This window comes from Opisthocomus hoazin, chromosome 3, assembly GCF_030867145.1.
Source record: "Opisthocomus hoazin isolate bOpiHoa1 chromosome 3, bOpiHoa1.hap1, whole genome shotgun sequence".
Lineage (NCBI taxonomy): Eukaryota > Metazoa > Chordata > Aves > Opisthocomiformes > Opisthocomidae > Opisthocomus > Opisthocomus hoazin.
Genome location: NC_134416.1, coordinates 95,015,432 through 95,034,795, shown reverse-complemented (window position 1 = coordinate 95,034,795; position 19,364 = coordinate 95,015,432). Strand labels below are relative to the sequence as shown.

At 39.6% G+C, this 19,364-nt stretch overlaps 1 protein-coding gene across 9 annotated transcripts in view; it reads left to right on the top strand.

Annotated features, from left to right (window-relative positions):
- Positions 1-19,364, top strand: part of CTNND2 (catenin delta 2) — a 694,166-nt gene that overhangs the window by 611,580 nt on the left and 63,222 nt on the right. For all 9 annotated transcript variants that reach the window (XM_075417107.1, XM_075417104.1, XM_075417100.1 and 6 more), the window contains one exon: positions 7,355-7,505. In XM_075417107.1, coding sequence (XP_075273222.1) covers positions 7,355-7,505 — 151 coding nt within the window. The remainder of the gene's footprint in view (positions 1-7,354; positions 7,506-19,364) is intronic.

Genomic DNA, 19,364 nt, shown 5'->3' with positions numbered 1-19,364 from the left:
TCCTATAAAAGGAAATCTCCATAGATCTTTTATATGTAGCCTGGCATAAGTATTTTTCCTTAGATGGTGGGAATGAAAGTGGCAAGTCCTTTTTAGTTTTCACCTTGGTCAATAGGCTAGTAATGCATCAAATCTACTAGCATGTAAAAAAGTTAAATGCAAAATGTCCTAGAGTCAGTGATGTCAAGAATCCAAGGTCATGTCCCTTCTGAACAATATTTCCCTCTCAGGAAGAAAGGAGATATTGGCATACCTGTATATTGCTGTGCCTGTCTGTATATATCTGACAGCTAAATCTAGGCTGATGTCAGTTTATCTGCTGGAGACATTTCTGCAGTACCTGTTGCTATCCACTCATAGAATCGCAGAAGGGCTGAGGTTTGGAGGGGCCTCTGGAGATCATATGATCCAGCTCCCTGCTCGAGCAGGGTCACCTGGAGCGAGTTGCCCAGGACCGTGTCCAGATGGTTTTTTGAATGTCTCCAAGGATGGAGAGTCCACAACCTCTCTGGGCAAGCTGTGCCTGTGCTTGGTTACCCTCACAATGAAAAAACATTTTGTAATGTTCTGCAAACCTCCTGTGTGTCAGTTTGTTCCCATTGCCTCTGGTCTTACAATATTGTCTTTTCTGTTACATGCAGTTAAAAACGCAGTGTTGTCACCAGAAGTAGAATTTCCTTAGTTTTGTCAAATCCTTAAAAATAATATCTTCATTCATATGATCCTGTTTTGTTTTTCAAAATACTATCCTTACATAGGTAATACCTATCTCTTAAAACCAGGAAACAGGATCTACTATGTTTCTATTCATAGCATGATGACTTACATTTAAAGAAGTAGCACGCCTGCTCTGGGCCTTGGTTCGTCCCTCCTGTGTGCCCAGTCTTCTGTCCCAGTTGCTTTTCAGGCTTTACAAACTTCCCTCATCTGCTTTGATGACAGGATGGCCAGCTTCATTTTCCTGAGTGTCTGTTAGTTCCTTGGGCTCCTTAACATCACGAGCAAGTGCTACTCTGTTTAAGTCTTGCAGTTGCTTGAGGCCATAACATTCCTTGGCTAGTTCTTTCTACCTCCTTTGCTTTCACTTCCATGTTTGATCATTCTCAGCAGGGAGTGGTAAGGCTCTTTGGTTAGACAACTGAACGTCCCTGCCTTTGATCCCCAAGAGGTACAATACCCATGTGAATGGGATTTATGGGTTATTGGCCTGATCTCTTGAGATAGCTAGATGAGATCTTGGTCTTTGTTCCTTAGGCGAGTAGCTACATTTATTTTCTTAATTCCATCCTAGAGAAATCTGAGTCTCATGGGAGCAAGAGCTCCATTAAGTAAATTATTAGATAAGGAAACTGAAAACATGAAACGGACTGATTTAGTCACAAGGTCAGTGCAGCTACTTCAAAGAGTAGTATGAAAAGAGTTTCAAGCTCCTTACCATCCAGACACTTGCAGATAATGAGTAATTATTGTCTAAAGCAGCAGACATCAAGGTTATCAATCTTCTTCTTATCAGGCAAGGACATATTGTGGGTTCCTTGCCAGACTTTTCTGATGACTCTAGTTATTTACATATTAACCCTTTGGTGTTTCATTGGGCTGTTCCAGGAGCAAGCTTTTCAGATTACAGTGAAAAGGCTTACATTGATTTTCTCCAAGATATCAGCATTAAGAATCCTTACGTGATCAGGTAGAGAAGACCGCTTATAACACATCATCTAATCAACAAAGGTAAACTTTTTAAATAACCAGTGCATTATTCTATCAGGAGTTCTTACCTGGGTGGAATCTCCCCCATAGATGAGGCAGCATCAGTTAATACAGAGAAACACATTGGCTCTATAGGAAGGAAGACAATATTCAAGGGACGGGACAATATTCAAGAAGCAAGACCTGCTGCTGCAAACACCCGTAATCACAGACATCATGAGGAAATTGGCATGGACATCTGTTTGTGGGATGGGAGCACAGTAACTCGTGGTGAATTGATGCTCAACGTAGTTCCTTACTGTACTCAGTTTGCTTCCCATGAAATACGTCACCTTGGTCTCAAAGCCTTTCTTTTTTAATGGTGCTAGGTACAATGTCTGGAAAAGTTATTGTAGTGCCTCTCAGATCATGTTGAATACCCAGCACACACTCGTGCTGCAGAACCAAGAATGAAGAGGTGTGAGGGCAGTTCCTTCCGAACTTCACCTTCCTCGAACATTTAAGATGTCTTCTGTTAACACCATTTTAGTTTTCTCTTATTTATTTAACTGTATATCTTTACCCATGAGTTTTTTTCCTTTGAGCTTGACTAAGGTCATGGAACAAGAGGACAGTAATCAGTTAATACCTTCTCTTGTTCCAACACAGAGATGTAGAGAACTTACTGGTGGCCTACCAGATGGGATCATTTCTGAGAACAAAATACTGCACTCGTGGAGCAGAAAGTCCCTGGGAAGTGCTTGGTCTCTTCAGAAATTGCAAAAAGATAACCAAGATTTCAGAGCCCTGCTCTCTGTCAGGTGGTGTGACTTCTCTGGGATCCTAGTAGAGTTATTTGAGTAAAGTAGATCTGTAATTTTCTAAGTGAAATATAAAAATGTAAAAATATTCTCTTTTTTTCCTGATCCATGTATTACATTTAATACGATCAGATGAAGAGGAATAATGATCTTTGGTTACTCGCTGATCTTTGATTACTTAGCATGCAGTTCTCTTCCATGGTCTTTAGTTCCACTCCTGTTAGCAGATGGCCCCTTTCTAAGTCTCTCCTAGCAAAATCTGAGTTTCTCTAATCTTCCTGGTTCTGGTCGTAATTTAGTTTGGTTTGTGATGATTGCTGCTGTGATTTGGCTTTCATTTTTTAGTTTATGTCTCAGCAATTTCCTTTAATATTTGATATCTCAGTAGTCTTTGAGTCACAGTGATGAACTGTACCAATACAATGCAAATTCTGGTCAAAACTGAAGTGTGTGATGGTGAAATACTCTGGAGATGCCCAGATAACACTGATGTCAATAGAAAGGAAGTAAATCTGTTCAAAATACCAAGTGTATACAGTTGTTGGTATTCCTTGGAGGACTTGTGTTGGAGTTTTGGGGTGGGGGTGTTTTTTTTTTCATTTTGTGCTGGAAATTCCTTCATTTTTAGTTTGGTCTCCTGTGGTGGTGCTTCAAAGGAGAATAGAAGAAAACCATATGAAACACTAAAAGGAGTTAAGCAGTTAAATGCTTATCAATTTTTCTGAAAAAAGAAGGAAGTTTTATCTGGACTAATTACTCTTTTGTTGAGTTTCAGCCTAATGTAATCTTAATCCCTAGAGGCATTCAGCTCTGGAAATGGTCCTTTATAATAACTGTGACAAACTAAAAAATAATTTTCCAGTTTACTCTTATTTTTCTACTTAATTACCATGGCACAAATAAAAAGGGAACTACTAATGAAAGTGGACATAGAGATGCACTAAATACCTTCAAAGTGATGTATAGTAGCTATGCCCCCCAAATTCAATTATCTGTAAAGAGTATTCATGCACAGATTGTGGCTCCTGTGCTTGTCTCTGATAATTTAGCCACAATCTGATGCAACAATAATGATTTTATTTTAATTTTTGGCTCCTCTAAAGTGTTTACTGTTCCCGTAGGAGCCCTTTCTCTTTACAAACTGAACAGTTGTTTGGTCGTTGACACTACCACTGATTTGTGGAGCAACAGGATGATTAAGTATATTGGCAGAGTGCCTCATTTACCTACTGATAGGCAACAAACCCTTTGTCTCTTTTCTTTTTTATGATTTTTCATCTCTTCTTTTATATACTTCACTGAGCTCATATTAGCAATTGACCTGCAATGTGGAAATGCAGGCGCGTTTCGTGATGGCTTTGGGCAAACAAAAGGATCATCAGTATACGCAAGAGCGAATCAATTTTTCCATTCTCTGAGAGAATGAAATAGCCGTTTTGAGGCATCTCAATTTGAGCATTCCTGAAATCCGCACAGCGCAGCATAATTTCTTGCAGAGACGCATCCTAATTGGCAGCGTAAGGAAAGAGACACAGACAGTTCTTACCACTTTCCACTTGGAAAGTTCTCCAGAGACTGTTGAAACAATTAATAGACATTTCTGTCTTTCTGCCTAAGGTGCATGGCTTGAAAACGGAGATGAAATGATAGCAAATCATGGACTGAGGAGCCTATGAACTTTTCCCAGAGCGGATGGCGTTCTCTGGAAGGAGAGAGCTGGGGGGGAGCAATGCACAGGGGAGAGGAGAGGCTTCATACATACTTTTTTCTCTTTCTCCCACTGTTTTATGTATGTGTGTGCATATGTGCGTCTGTAAAACATTATATCTGGATTTTTCCCCTGAGAAAACTTTGGAGCTGTATTTTTTACTATTGTGATCAAATGAATTGATTCATTATGGATGCTGAAAGCTTGCATGTCATTTATTCATTAAGGAGGTTTATATTTTCTCTTTTTTTCATACTGAGTTATTTCAGCGTTTCTCCTACAACATCTTGTGCTCTCCCTAGAGTTAAATAAAAAAAATTCTCATTTTATTTCTTTTAGACTTTTGTTTTGGAATGGATGGTGAAAATACTGCAACCCAAGAAGTCTGTTATAAACCTAGGTTTCATAAAAGACGTGCTTGTGTTTTCCCTTGGTAGCTGACAAAAAAAAAAATCAAAGGAAAAGTGTTTACTGAGGTTTTAGTATGGAGGTTTTTATAATATCGTCAATAATCTGCAAGATCATTTTAGATTCTCTCTGGTATTGAATAAATATAAGTAAGAGTTTTTTAAAAAACGAACGCCCCCACTGATTCCCCACGTAATCCGCATTGGAGGCACTACATCTCTGATGTACATTTGCAGTGAACGACAGCATCATTCAGTGTACTGCTAGCTTGAACTCTCACCTCGACCAGCCAGGCCCAACCCTTTCTCAGAATGGTCTCACTGCTACCGTGAGCTCTCACTCCGGGAGTCACCCTGTAATCACAGCAGGGCCCTCCCCTGGGAGAGGTGCAGCAAACACAGCGACAGGAGGTTTTCAGTGCGAAGAGCTATTGCTTCGGGTACTCCCAGCTGCAGGTGAGAGTGTGTTTAACTGGCAGGTAAATACGTGTTTATTAAAACAGGAAGCTTAGAAGGATTAATTTGGTGTTTTCATAGCATCCTTTATATTTAATACCCCATTAAAATCAATGTATAAGAAAGAAATTATTTTTCAGCAGACACTTTCAGTTGAACTCACTGATCCTTAAGGTGTGTTTTAGTTTTTTATCTGATGATCATCCCGTACACTGGTTCTAGAGAAGAGGCTGCAGGAGAGAGCATAGAGTAAGATCAATCAAGAATTCTGCTACCACTTCTTCCCTCACCTAAGAGCTATTTGCTTTGCTGAAGAAAATGATGGCGCATTTACATTTCAGACATACTACATTACTGTGCTCACTGATGCTGAGAAGCCCGTGTCCCGTTTACCTAACTTGAAAGCTTATCATAACCATTATCATTTTCATCTATAGCGAAGTCAGGGCAGCTGGCTGTTGTTATGCAGAGCTACTACAAATGAGAAATAATAAAATAATATTCTTTAAATGCTGGTTTCTTTTCCATTTTCCCAATTTCCCGCGAAAGACGTCACCTGGAATGAATTTGCACTCCAGATATTGCAACGTTGCAGCCTCTGTCTGTCTCTGTATTAACTGTTCTTATCATAAACTATATTCTGGATTTTGCTATTCAGGGCATCTGTGGTATAAACAGATGCTAGCTATTAAAGTGAGCACTTCAGCTGTGGTAAGTACAGGCCCTATGCAGAGGTTTAGCATGGTCTGCTGACAGTGAGTGCACTTACCTTTTTCTAATGCTTTATGTAATGGAATTTGGTTTTACTCTTTCTGTTTATGGAGGAACACTATTGCGATGTAGCTGTTCTTAAAGGTGGGATCTAACTGTTCTTTAGGGAAGGTTTGTCAAAAGGGAAATTTCATGATGATTTTAAAATTCTAAGGCTTATCATCCCAGTTTCTGAAATATTTGAAGTATTTCAAAGTCTAAGGGCTTCCAGAACTTTGTCTTCACCTTCCAGGCATGATGGCAGGTTAAGCATCTGTGCCATAGCTCTGAAAGGAGAGGGAATCTCTGCTTCAGTAAGTTCTTTTCAACTGTCAGTGCAAGGAGCATGAGTGTGAAATTTATGAATATTCCAGAGAAGAGTTCAGGATGTGAGAAGAAATATATGCCTAGTAGATGGCTGGTTTTGAAGCAGGCTGTGCTGAGAAGACCTGTAGGTGTCCAAACATCTCAAATTTGGCAATACCCATAGATTTTAAAACCACAAGGTCACGGTTTTGGTCTTTTTTACATTTTTCCCAACTTCTGGAAGTAACAGTGGAATGAAAAAGAGGAAAGTATAGTTAATCTTTCATCCGTAGGGTGCAAGGAACCCCAAGTTGTGCAACATTGGATGGACCTTCTAGTCACAGCATGCTGCACAGGTCCCATCCGTGGAAAGTTTCACTGGCATGATAGTCTTTAGAGCTCTTAGAGGATTTTCTTAGGAGTAAACAACTCTATTCATCATTTCTACTGTCAAACAAAAAGGACGTTCATGTGAGAACGTGCTGCTTCGCTTTGAGATAAAGACAAGACATGCCAGTGGTGTCATGACCAGCTGCCAAGTGGGAGATGCCTACAGGCTTCTCCAATATAATCAGCTGCTGGGTTTGTCCTGCAGCCGCCTGGTACCTGCAGCACGGCACAGCACAGGCCTGCACCTGCCTCAGGTCAACTCTTACGTGAATCTCGAACTCCTCAATGTACGACAGTCTGCCGGTTAGCACCACGACAGGTGCCAAAACCAGACATAGAGTTCTCCTCATTTTTCCTTCTGAACAAGTTGACAACCATAGAGGAATTGTGACAGCATTTTCATGGGTTTAGACTGAATAGTTCCTATGGTAATAACAAAGCAATACTCAACCTCTTGAATATGTTTTGTTATATATATTTCGTAATATAAATTCTGTTATTTTAGCAGTGAACAAGCATCATTAGATGTTGCATAGGAAATGCTGATGCAAAGCAAGTGGTCTGCAGACTTGGGCTGTAAAAATGTAACCAGGTGCACTAGGAGTAAAGTCAATTCATCATTTAATTTCTCTGCCGCCATAAAAAATCAGTGCAGATTTCCAAATCAGGTGGTTGCCTAGCATCATAAATGCAATTATTTCCCCTCTTTTGAGTTTGAATCCACATGCTTCTGTTACCCCTTAGTCTGTATCTGCTATAACCTCGGATGCCTTGCTTTCTGTGGTGGATTTCTCACTCTCTTCTTCACACTCTCCCATGTGTCTTTACAGTGGTCAGTGTATATCCGCGCTGCTGTCCGCAAAGAAAAAGGATTGCCAATCCTGGTGGAACTGCTTCGAATAGACAATGACCGGGTGGTATGTGCAGTTGCTACAGCTTTACGAAACATGGCCTTAGATGTCAGAAATAAGGAATTAATAGGTATGTTCTTTCCAAACAATCTATATATTCTGTTGGTTTGGGTTTTTTTTTTTTCCAGTTTGCAGCAGAATGAGCACAATGAAAACAATTATCCTCACAGTTCTAGCACAATTTCTTTAGTTCTTTCTCTAATGTGTCATATTCACATTTTGTGTGACAGCTTAGTGCTATAATGCAAGAAATTGTTAAATTAATTAAACATCATGCAGTGTTTCATGATCTGTCGTACTGTAATCTCCAGAACAAAAGCAATGGCTTTGTTCTGCTTTAGCACTTCATTCCTGGGCTGGCAGTAGCACTTGCTTCCTCCAGATCAAGGATCTAAGCAGAGCAGCCACTGCTGACCCTCAGTTTATCTATTGCAAGTAGTTTTGGGGTCACGAAGTGGCAAATCATAAAGATTTTAAGGTGATTCCGGAAATTTACTGGGCAGATTAGTAGCTCCAGCAAGAGAACTGGGAGACACTTGATTCACAAACACATATGCAGTTAAGGAAGAAGACAATAATTGACATAAATCATTATTGCCCCTGAATTCTGATGGTATGTTAAGCAAGCATCTTGGAATTTGGGGGGGGGGTTATTTTGTTTAGGGTCTTGGTCGGGTTTTTTAGCTGAGAATTTATCCAAACAGTGTGGATCGTTGAACTTTTATTTTTGCGTTCTGTCTTTCAAAAATAATCACTTCCTTGGTTTTGAACTGTTTCAAGTCATGACAAAATTATTTCTACTTCTTCTGTACACTAAGAGCGTGGGGTTTTATTCCTTTTTGCTAACTTGTTAACTTGTTACCATTACAGCACACTTCTCCTCTGCACTTAATTACAGAATTCCACCAATAGATACTTTGATCATAATGTTCTATTATTTCTATCCAGTGCTGTCTCAGGGTTAGTGCTTCATTACAGTAGTGCTCTGCAAGTTGTAAACCAAGGCAGTCACTCCCCTCACGTATTGTACGAACTAGAGAGACTTCACTGACAAAATGTTGTAAAACAAACAGAGGTGGAGGTTGGTGAATAGTGTAAGCCGGCTGTGATTGCCCAGGGACTGAACTCAAGACTGACGCTTTACTTGGAAGACCAGCCTGCTTGTTCAGCTTCTGCTCGTGTTGCAGTTGATAAAACTGGCATGAAATTAGATATGTTCGGTATATTGTGTTCAGCTTCCAGGAAGCAGAGTGCTGCCTATGTGTTCTTTTTTTGTTGTTTTCTAGGGATTTTCTAGTAGAAATTACTGCTGAAGCAAGTATATCAGGCCATGTTAATCTGGATTAATAACAGACTTTTTTTTTTCTCTCACCATGCCACCTCCACATTCAGTCTACAGCATGTCATAGTCTCTGTTATTTAATGTCTTATTCCTTTATTTGTGTGACTTCCTCTACAGGATTCACAAACCATGTTCATACTGAGTTATCTTCTATAATCCCTTATCCCTACTTACTGACATAACAAAAAACTCTGTACAGTTGAATTTACAGAGTAGAAACATGGTTTGTAATGCCATGAATTAGACTATATATAGTTGCCTTTTCTGTGCTCTGATTATTGTTTTTAACTGAAAGCTTTATTTCCTTCCCAAATCTGCAGATTTCATTTAGGGAAATAGGGCTATGCATGTGAAATTGAGCTGTCTTAACATGGTGTGCCATTCAAAATCCTGGGTAAATTATGCATAATAAGCTTGCACAACTTCAACATTTTAATATTTTATTAAATTCTTGGAGAACAGGTGATACAAAACAAAGATGAATTTTAAAAAGGTGGGAAAAGTCTGTTGAAAATATTTACCTAATTAATTTGTTTGTGTAGCCAACCTGTAATGGCCGTGCGGTGCTGCTCAGATGTGTGATTCGTGAGGTGATTCTGGGGAATTGTGCTTAGTAACTGCAATATGAATTTATTGCAGTTTAAAAGAAGTCCAGGCATGCCAATGTGACAGGGAACTTATGACTATAATTCCTGAACCATTTCAGCTGTGATCTTTATATGTTCTTTCTTTGACTTTCATCATTGGACTTCAGAGAAACAGTAATAATGGTCATTACCTCTCTTGTTCCTCAATATTTTTTAGCAAATAGAGCGTATCATAGATCTGATTTTCAGAAATGCTGAACACCTGGAGTTACCAAGAATTTCAGCTCATGTTCTAGGCAGACGATTTCTGTGAGTATTAAAGTTCCATGTGTTCTCAGATGCCGCAGCTGTTGTTATGGCAAGGAGGACTCAAAAGGAGCTTTTCGAGGTTAGTTGCCCAAGCATCTTTCTGCCTAAGCAGAGTCAACATCCTGGTTATCTTTCCTCTTTGCCATTTTTGCGCAGTTTCTTGCAGTGACAATCTCTACCTCACAGACTGGAATTTCTCCTTTAAGATAATCTTTTTTTAAAGGTGAATTGTTCTACTGTTTATATAGTAAAATTATGTAAGTAGAATTGGTTTGGTTTTTTTAAATGCATCTGTAAAGCTTTCTTTTTAGTGGTGCTGTGGTTCCGTTCCCAGCTGACAAATTTTTACTGACATGTCCCAGAGAATGAAATATTTCTTTCTGCTGCTGCCAAGCAGCCCATAAATCAGTGTTGAGGCATCTGGCAAATATATAGAAAGCTTGCTAAAATCCAAACTCACCTGTACCAAGCTACAAAACAAACAAAAAGGCCCTTTTTTTAAGTGACAAGAAGTTTCTTTGTCGACTTCATTGAATTTAGCAACCTGTTTTGGTTTTCATGCAGATCTATTAAGTGTGTTGTTATATTGCTGAAGGTTGGTGCTGGGCTTCTCTTAGAATTTATCTGGGCCATCCCCAAACCAGTATTTTCTTTATTTATAGTGGGGTATTCATCCTGGGTTTCATTTCAGGCATGCTCCATGTCCTTTGCATTGTGCCGTGTGTCTCTACACCGAGACAGTGGGCATATTCATCTTTCTCCTTCCCAAAATTAAACCACATTTAGACAAAGACGTGGTAATCTTGGCCAGGTTAGTACTGGCACTGGGTAATCCAGCACTGGTTTTCCCTCCTTGAGCGTACTGCCCGGTTGCATTCCTGGTCACATTCAGGCTACATTGTCTGCTTGCTTTGCAGGACCCTCGTCTGCCTGAAATAGTGCCCACTCTGTGTTGCTTCCTGAGACTGCACCCTGTGGGAAGGTTTGTCAGCTTTTTCTCTCTCCCAGCAGTGCCACGGCGGAGGGAGGTGGTGCTGTGGATCTTGAAAAGACCTGCTGTGCATATTGCCCCTTTTTATTCTTCTGTAGTTTCAGCAGTCTAGGGCTGCACAACGCCCCTGTGTCCCTCTGGCACCCCAGCATCTTCCTGCTTCTTTTCATGTGTCCCTCTGGCACCCCAGCATCTTCCTGCTTCTTTTCACATCCTCCATAAGCATTTTAGAAAGCCCAGCATCCTTCCCTTTCAACCAAGTGTCTTGTTTTCCTTCCTCAGAGCAGCTTCTGGCTCTGCCAAGCTCCTCCATGGAGCTCCCCTCAGCCCCGCTAGAGGCCTCTGAGTTGGCCAAAAATTATGGGGTTTTGCCTTTGATTGCTCAGTTGGAAAAGATTCACTTTTGTCCCACAGTTCCTCCAAGAACTTTGTCAATGACTCTGTACTGTTATGTCATCCCCATGTTCCTTCCTCTTTCTCTCTCTGTTTCAGAAAAGAAAAAGGGAAAAAGTAGAATAACAAACACATCCTTCTGTGTCCATCCGTGCTATATAGGTGCCTTGATTTTAGGATATGGCGTTGTTCTCCCTCCCCCAGGAACCTCGTTTTTAACTTGAGGATGACGTGCAGACCTGTTGCTTCTGGCAGTGCCACGGCAGGATGGCAGTCAGGCCAGCGCCTCGTGCCAGAGCTGTCACACTGCCTTCCCTACAGCAAGGGCACCTATAGGCTTTAATCTCTAAAGCCATACTTTGTTGGAATTATATCAGAAAATTGCTAACTTAGAATTAAGGGTTTTTTCTTTAAATGGGAGATCAGCTGGGTGGGGCAGAAAGGCTTAAAAATAAATCCATCTCCTGTAAACAGCATCTTTGCAGGATGAATTGTTTCCTTGCAGTCTGCCCCAGCAACCTTCAGTGGCTTTCTGATTCAAACACCTTCCACACAGTCCTCTGGGCTTCTATGAAACTTTGTGTGGATCATCTAAGCCTGCTCTGTAGACCCATGTCCTGCTTTACATAAATTCCTTTTTCCTCCCTAGAGTCTCCCAGGCAGTACTGGTGCAGCAGCCTCCCTTCTTGCTAGTCCCTCTCCCCATTCTGCACTCAAGAACGCTGTCTAAACCAAGATTCCCCATTCGATCTTGGGGAATGAGCCAGCTTCATCTTTCTTTTGTCTGAAACACAGCCAGCAGTTTTCGTCTCTGCTGCCATCCACGACCTCTTTAACAAAAGAAAAGGTGAAATATACAGTTAATTGAAAACTATGTGACTTGTTATTCTGCCTACACAAGCAGGTACCTGTCCCTGTCAGGACATCGTTTTAAAGGATGAATCACTGTCCCCAAGATTTGCGTTTGCATTTTTCTTTTGTATGCACGGCATTTACCTTTAATTTGAAATGACAATTATTGTGGCATTTTAAAGTGCACTAGGTGGTCTTTCAGAAGAGTTAAGCTGGTTTTTCAAGCTGTCCTAGATGAGATATTTGTCACTATTCATGTACAGCAGAATATGTACAATATAGGATTTGCCCTCTTGAAGTACAATTTGGAACTTGTATTAGTATTGCATTTCATACTGTTTAGTGGTAAGTCCACAGGGTATGGCTTTGGAACGAATGCAGAGCTGGAGGTAAAATTTATAAAATTTCAGTGGATGGTTTTGTGTTTCAGGTCTTTCTGTCAGTTTTCGCTTATCGCGGCGGTGGTTTCTAATGCCGTTCTGGGTGAATGTGGATTGAGAGAAGTATTGTACTAGTAATTCAAGAGAACCATTCTTTCTCTTGGCTTGTATTTTTGTGGATAAGTATAAGATGTTTTTAGAGACTGGAAGCATTTTGATTACGCGCCCTTGAAAAAAAAGTAGGACAATTCCACCTAAAGGTTTTTGTTGACTTCTTGTCCTGTGTAAAAGATATGTCCTGATGTATCTCTTCCCTTAAAATGCGTAGAAAATCCACATGTCTATTCAGAGCTCTAGATTCTATGGGGTATGGTGGGGTCGACTGAAGTGTTGCAATACTTGAGACATCTGTCTTGTGGCTGTTGCTGTAAAAGCATGATTCAGATGAGTGAAGTTAGTGGTACAATTTCTGCCACCTTCACAATGTTTTGAATCAAGTACTAAAACAGGGCCTGTAGCAGGGGTCATTTTTTAATAATCGTTCCTGAGTTGGGGGCTAAAAAGTGTCAGTATTGACTCAATGCACTACTCATCTGTTGGTAATACAATTGTAAGATATGCACAGAATTCAAGGCTAGCATGTCAATTAAATTGTTACTTAATGTGTGTTGGAACCTGCTTAATCTTACTAGGTGTCTAAAAGTTCAATATCCAATATAAGATACCTGTGTTAGACTCCCTTGTAGTTGACTGAGAGAGGGAGACTCCCAGAAGGTGATTTATTTTATCCAACATGCTTTAAAATGGATCTCACCCTGTATTACTGTCTCACTGTTGTTCAGTGATGAAAAAATTCTAGTGAATGTGTAAATTGCCACTGAGTGTATGCCTTGCCACATCATGCGCACTGTGGATCTGTTTGGGTGCCTGTTTTTTTCAAAGTTTTATTGCTGAACTTGAGAAAGTTTAATTGAAATGTGTATCAGGGGTTCACAACTCTAATGAATTGTTAGACTCGAAGAATAATTCAAGTTGGAAGGAACCTCAGGAGGTCGTCTTGTGCAGCCTTGCACTCAAGGCACGGTCAGGTATGCTATTTCAAAGTGTGATGTTGATTCATATTTGGAAAGATTTGCTTGCAGCTGTTAGGCTGAAAACACGTTAGAAACAAGTATTTACGTTCTCACAGCAGAACGTAACTCTCTTGGAGCATAAATAACTACATGGGGTTCTTCTATCTTAGAACATGGCCACATTTAAGACCCTAACTTTGTTTCAGTATTAGTAATAAATCCAAGTGAAAACAGTGTTCACTTTTGTAGTTAAAAGAACAGCAGCTATAGGAAATCCTGTGTCTAACATACATTGATAGAGTATATGGGGATGGGTTGGGAGGTGATTAAATCAAATATGCAGCTTTCATACCGCTTTGAGTGTCTATATGCAGTTTTCTCTCCTTTTTAAATACAAGCACATCTGAATTTCTCACACATCTGCAAGGATCTGAAAGAGAGACGCTGATTTCTTTTTCTTAGCATGACTTATAAAGTTGCTTAGTCACTGAAATGTTAAATTGACATAAATTTGCAATGCACAAGATGCCAGAAAGCATTAATCAGGAATCGTAGACGTTTGTTCAGAAGAAGGTGAAGACAGAATATATCCTGCAATTTGTTTAATTTGTGTCAGTTTTTATTGCACTTCATTTGTTGTGTTTAATAGTTAAGCTGTGCAAAACCTATATTACAATAAACAGGTATCTGAATAAGAAGAGTCTGTCATCAAGAAGTTGATTTAGGAAATGGAAGATATGGTCATGCATTAATAAATAGCTGGTGCTCCTTACTCTCTGTCAATGAAGAGAAAGATGTTAGTTAAGGTGGTAAATGCGTAGTTAAGCTTTGATGTTTTATAACACCTATATGGCAAAGTCTGGACTCCCTGGTTTCTAGTGTTGTATACGTAAGTTTCCTGAGAATTTAAACTGATGACAGTTCACATGTTTTTTTCCATCAGAGTGTAAAAGCCTTGTGTCAAGGAGATTTTGACATTTCAAGCCTTCAGCCACTTGTGCATTGCCTTTTGCTCCAGTTTATCTCAAATATATTTGTGACAAGCAGACCTGGTAGTTATAGAGGTTGGGAAAGGTCTCCTTCCTCGGTCATTTCTTATTAAATAACATTCTCAAGTGGAGGGATTTAGGGGGAAAAACAGGGTTGGAAAAACTGAATTGTCATTTTTAGTATCAAAGTCAAGATCAAGCATTTTCAAGGCTAGATTAAGTCTTTTACATCTGAACTTCCCTATTGCCTAAGTATGGCTGGCTGGATTTAGAGGGATTTTTCACTACCGTGAACCATCTGAAAAAAAAATGGTGTGTCAGCTAGTCAGGTGGGCTTCTGCTGTGGACAGCAGGGAGAAAACGGCACCTCTAGGTGTTCATCCCACTTGCATCTGTCAGCTGAAGTCATGGATCTTACAGTGGAATGGGTCCTGTGTGAGAACCTAGAGAGGCAGCCAGAAACTCAACGGCTAACTTTTGGGTGACTGAAGATAATCAAGTAGTATCCCATCAGAAGTTTTTCTGATAATGCAAAAGAAGTACTGTCCTGCTCCCCTTTAGTTAGCGTGGTAGACTTTCCAAGGGCAATTAGTGAAAAAGCACTAGTTTTTCATTGTCACTCAAAACAACAGAAATAACTGTATACAGGTTCAGATCAAGGATAACAAGGAATACCACTTTCAGAGATCTGTTTTTCATTGTAATGCCAAGTCAAAGAATCACACAGCATTTCATCTCCATAAAATAAGATCAAGATGCCTCACAATACTAACCACAACCCAGCCTCAGGTCAGCTATTCCTCATAGTAGAATGACCTGTGGGGAAATGGCTGGAAAAGGCCCATGTTTCCGTTTCACATGCCAAAGTCTCAAGAGAATCATCTTCAGTGTTGCACCATGACAGCTTATTTGGATAATAGTGGTAATTTTAAATGATGCCATATAATGTTTTCAGGTTTATAAACCTTAAAGCCTTTATTAGAGTTTTTATGAGTGTGTATTCACATTCAGTATTACTTAAGGTTAAATTCGGAGTGGAAGTAATAAAAGCTGCAAAATCTTGTGGAGGTGGCCCTGGAAAGCCTAGATTCAGCGTGACTGCCAAAAACACCACCACCAAGGAACAATAAGCAGCAAACAGATGTGCCTTTTCACTTCATTGACATGCATTTCACACATAAGAAAGTGCCCCAACCTGCACCTTACATTTTGTTTGAGATAAACAATTTCTGTTTGGTTCTGTTCTTCTGCACAAGGTAGAAAGCAATTAAACTGTAACTGTATCCTCTTTTCTTGCTCAGAAGATTGACATTTCAAACAATTCAATATTAATTTTCATCTCTGTTTCTCAGTATGTTCAAGCTCAGAAGTGCTGCTTACATTTTGAAAATTCGGAGTTCTGATCTAACAAGTGCATGTAATTCAGTTGCATATTCCATAACACGTACAAGGGTAGAAATGGAAATGTCATAAATTGCCAAAGTAATTTTAGAAGTACTTTTAAATCCATGAGGAATTATCCTAAATCTGCAAAGCAGTTTTGAAAATCCAAGTTTTGTGACAGCCTTACATTAACAGATAAGTGTCTGAAAACAGATGTTTCCAGATTGTTCTGTATCAGCTTCAATTCACGGAACAGTGAGCTACTTTTATTCTATGTAAGATGCAAAATGATGTTTTCTCCTGAAATGCTTGTCAACTTAAGTGATTTTCAAAAGATAGGAATTTCATATATGGCATCTTTTACTAAAAGTGCTTTTCTTTGAAGAAACTAGAACTATTTATTCATGACACATGTCAGTGAAAGAGTAGAACATGGCAGGTGAGTTAGCATTTGATAGATGAAAGTACCATCTTTCTCGCATATGAAGACCCTGGGAGTGGGGCTGGGGCACTGTAGTTGAAAAGGGATGTTGGAGGTGGAGCTGACAAATGGAAAAACTGAAAAAAAAAAAATATGAAAGTGTGTCGATTAAATTTAAGCTATTTATAAATTGCTTCCAGTCATATTAATAGTATTTTTCTCTGCACATCTATATCCTTGCACTCTCTAACTTAGTGCAGTTGCATACAATCCTAGTTCCTGCGTTAGATGTTAACAGGTGAAGTGGCAGCGCACAGTGTCCTTCTCCCCAAATTTGGCATTTGAGACATACTCAGACTTCTGTTTCAGTGTCCCCCTCCTATTCTGCTTGTTTCGGAGTGGTGGTTGCTTAAAAAGGAAACATGTTAAGGACGACACGTAAACACCCTTCACAAAGGTAGAAAACTCAGATTGCAGGGACCTAAAAGATTTCTATGCCCCTGCACAGGAGGACTATGCTGACGTGATGTAGGCTGACACAGAAGTAAAATACCTGTGGATGTGCAACAGAAATGTTTGTCATCATCCATTAGATAAATATTTGCACTGTAAAATGTCTCATTTTCCCAGGATAAAAACACAACAAAGGTAAAAGATATCAGAGTCAATGTTCAAAGAGTGCAAGATTAGGAAGCAATATGGACGTCTGGATTCTTACAGCTGGCATTCTAACTAAATCTCGATGCAGTTAAATTGAATTCAGTTATTCTTTCCATTCCTGACCATCAGGTTATTGCACATCGTTGTCGGTTGTTGGCATTTGCCCTAGTATATGCAGAAGGTGATTGCATTTCTCTGTTGGTTTATATGTATTCTGTGCCAAAATACGCGTGATCCTAGTGTTAGTTTAGTCTTTGACAGTTACAAAAAGGGAACTCAGTTTCATGCTTATTGGTATCTGCATGGAATCTTCAGACGCTGCTGTTTTCTTACAGAATAATTGTTCTTCGTGAAGTACTTTGATGTGGGATTGCTTGCTTGTAAGAACTAAGTCGTATACTAGTTGCTTCCATCATTTATTATGGGTTTTAGTGTTAAAAGGCTCTTGTTTCAGATAACATTATCAAAACTTCAAATATCCTTCTGATTTCAGAAAGCAGAATAATAGTCTTTTGCTGCAGCCTTTAGAAATGAATTCTGGCTGTTTCTCATGAATATTGTAACTTTAGATGCATGTAGCATCTCAAAAAACGCACTGTCCAGGACTGGCCTGAAGCACTGTCACCATGTGTTAGGTTTCTGCTCGTTTCGGGGGTTCTTCTTTTGGATACTAGTTGAATAGGTCTCAGACTACATCAGCTTGCACCCCTACTTAACAAGCAATTTTTAAAAAAATCCAAATCCGCTGTTTCATGCTTATAACCACTGGGATTGAATAGCAGCCGTTTTGTAATACGCAGTTACAAAATATTAAAAGCGTAACAAATTCTCATCATCTGAGATAAAGTGAGGAAATAACCAATTTGCTGAGGGGCCTTATTATCATAATTCCATAAGGTGAGACTGTGATTCTGGTACTTAATATCTTGATGGGCTCAGTTTAACAAAAATAAAGAAACTTATTTTTCCTCCCAAGGAAAGCCTAGAGAACCCTTAGAATCAGCTTCACAGCCCCATTGATCTCTCCATGGCATCCCTGTGACATTATCTGAAATCTGGTATTACTGATACAATCTTTAGTATTACTGTGTTTTTCATTTTCCCTTTGTTTCCTCTTGTGGCTGCGTTATGCAAGAAATGTGCAAACGTGAAAAAGATACAATGACTACCCCCTAGAGTTAGCAATTTTATATATATAGTGTAGAATACTTTATAATGATAGATCAGGCTTCAGGAATTGATCTGAGAAAGCATTTATAAGCATTACTGCTTAAATCCACGCTTTTACTGTAGAAATGTAGTATGCGTAGTGCAAATTGAGAGATCAGGTTTAGACAAAAGAGTACAGCACTTTGTTAAAACTAATAATTGAGGGCAGTTCTTTTTTTAAAAGAAATTAGATAACTGAATGCTTTAGATACAAACCCTCCTATACTGCAGAATGAAGATTTTGAAGAAACATCAAAGAACCACTTACAAAGAGATCGTTCTGAGAATTTTCAGTAGATTGTGGAGTCCTGCCCTACAGAAAGAAACAGAAATAAAATCTACCATGTTGGTGATGCTTTATAAACTCTGATGAATAGGCAGGGAAGGAATCACCAATAAAATTCAAAAGTTGCTTGTCATTGTGGGCAGTCTTAACTGTTAAGTAATTGATAACAGTCTGGTATACATATACTGTGAAATTTGTGTGCGTACTAGATGAGCTTGTGCCAGTTTACCTCCTTTCAGTCCATATAAGCCTAGAAAATTAAGTTAACTGGGTAACTTAAGCAAATGCTTTTTAAAAGCAAACTCAATTATCTCAGTTTGTAGGGAAGGCTTCAGTCTGCCAGTGAAACAAAAGATAGAATTTGGTCTTACGGAATTCTTTGGGCTTGGAAGGGGCTTCTAGAGGTCAGTTAGTCCAAACTCCTGCTCAAGGGACATCCAATAAGAGCAGGTTGCTCAGGAACTTGTCCAGTTGATGAAGGAATGGAGATTGCTCAGCCTCCCTGGGCAACCTGTTTCATTGTTTGAAATGAAACAATGCTATTCCTTTTGTCAGTTGGAATTTCCTGTGTTCCAGCTTTGGTCTTTTGACTCTTTTTCTTAGATTATGGAACTCTAAGATGAGCCTGACTCCATCTTCCCAGCCCCGTCCCATCAAGTAGTTTTTGACAACAGTAACATCTCCTTAACCTTCTCTTAAGGCCCAGAAAATGCAGTTCTTGTATGTGTTCCAGCGCCCTGATTGTCTTCGTGTTGCTCCACTGGGCTTGTTCCAATATTGTGATGTCTTTCTTGTACTGGGCAGACCAAAACTGGATGCAGTGCTCTAGATGCAGTCTAGAGCCAGAATCATGTCAGTCTAGAGGAAGAATCGTTTCTGTGATCTAACACAGCCCAGGATGTGGTTGGCCGCCTTTGCTGCACAAGCACATTGTGCACCTCTATGTTTTGGAGCTTTTTTTGAAAACCTGCTTTCCAGCTGGTTGACTCCCATCCTGTGCTGTCGCAGGAAGTTATTTCATCTCGGGTGCAGGACTTTACATTTGCCTTTGTTG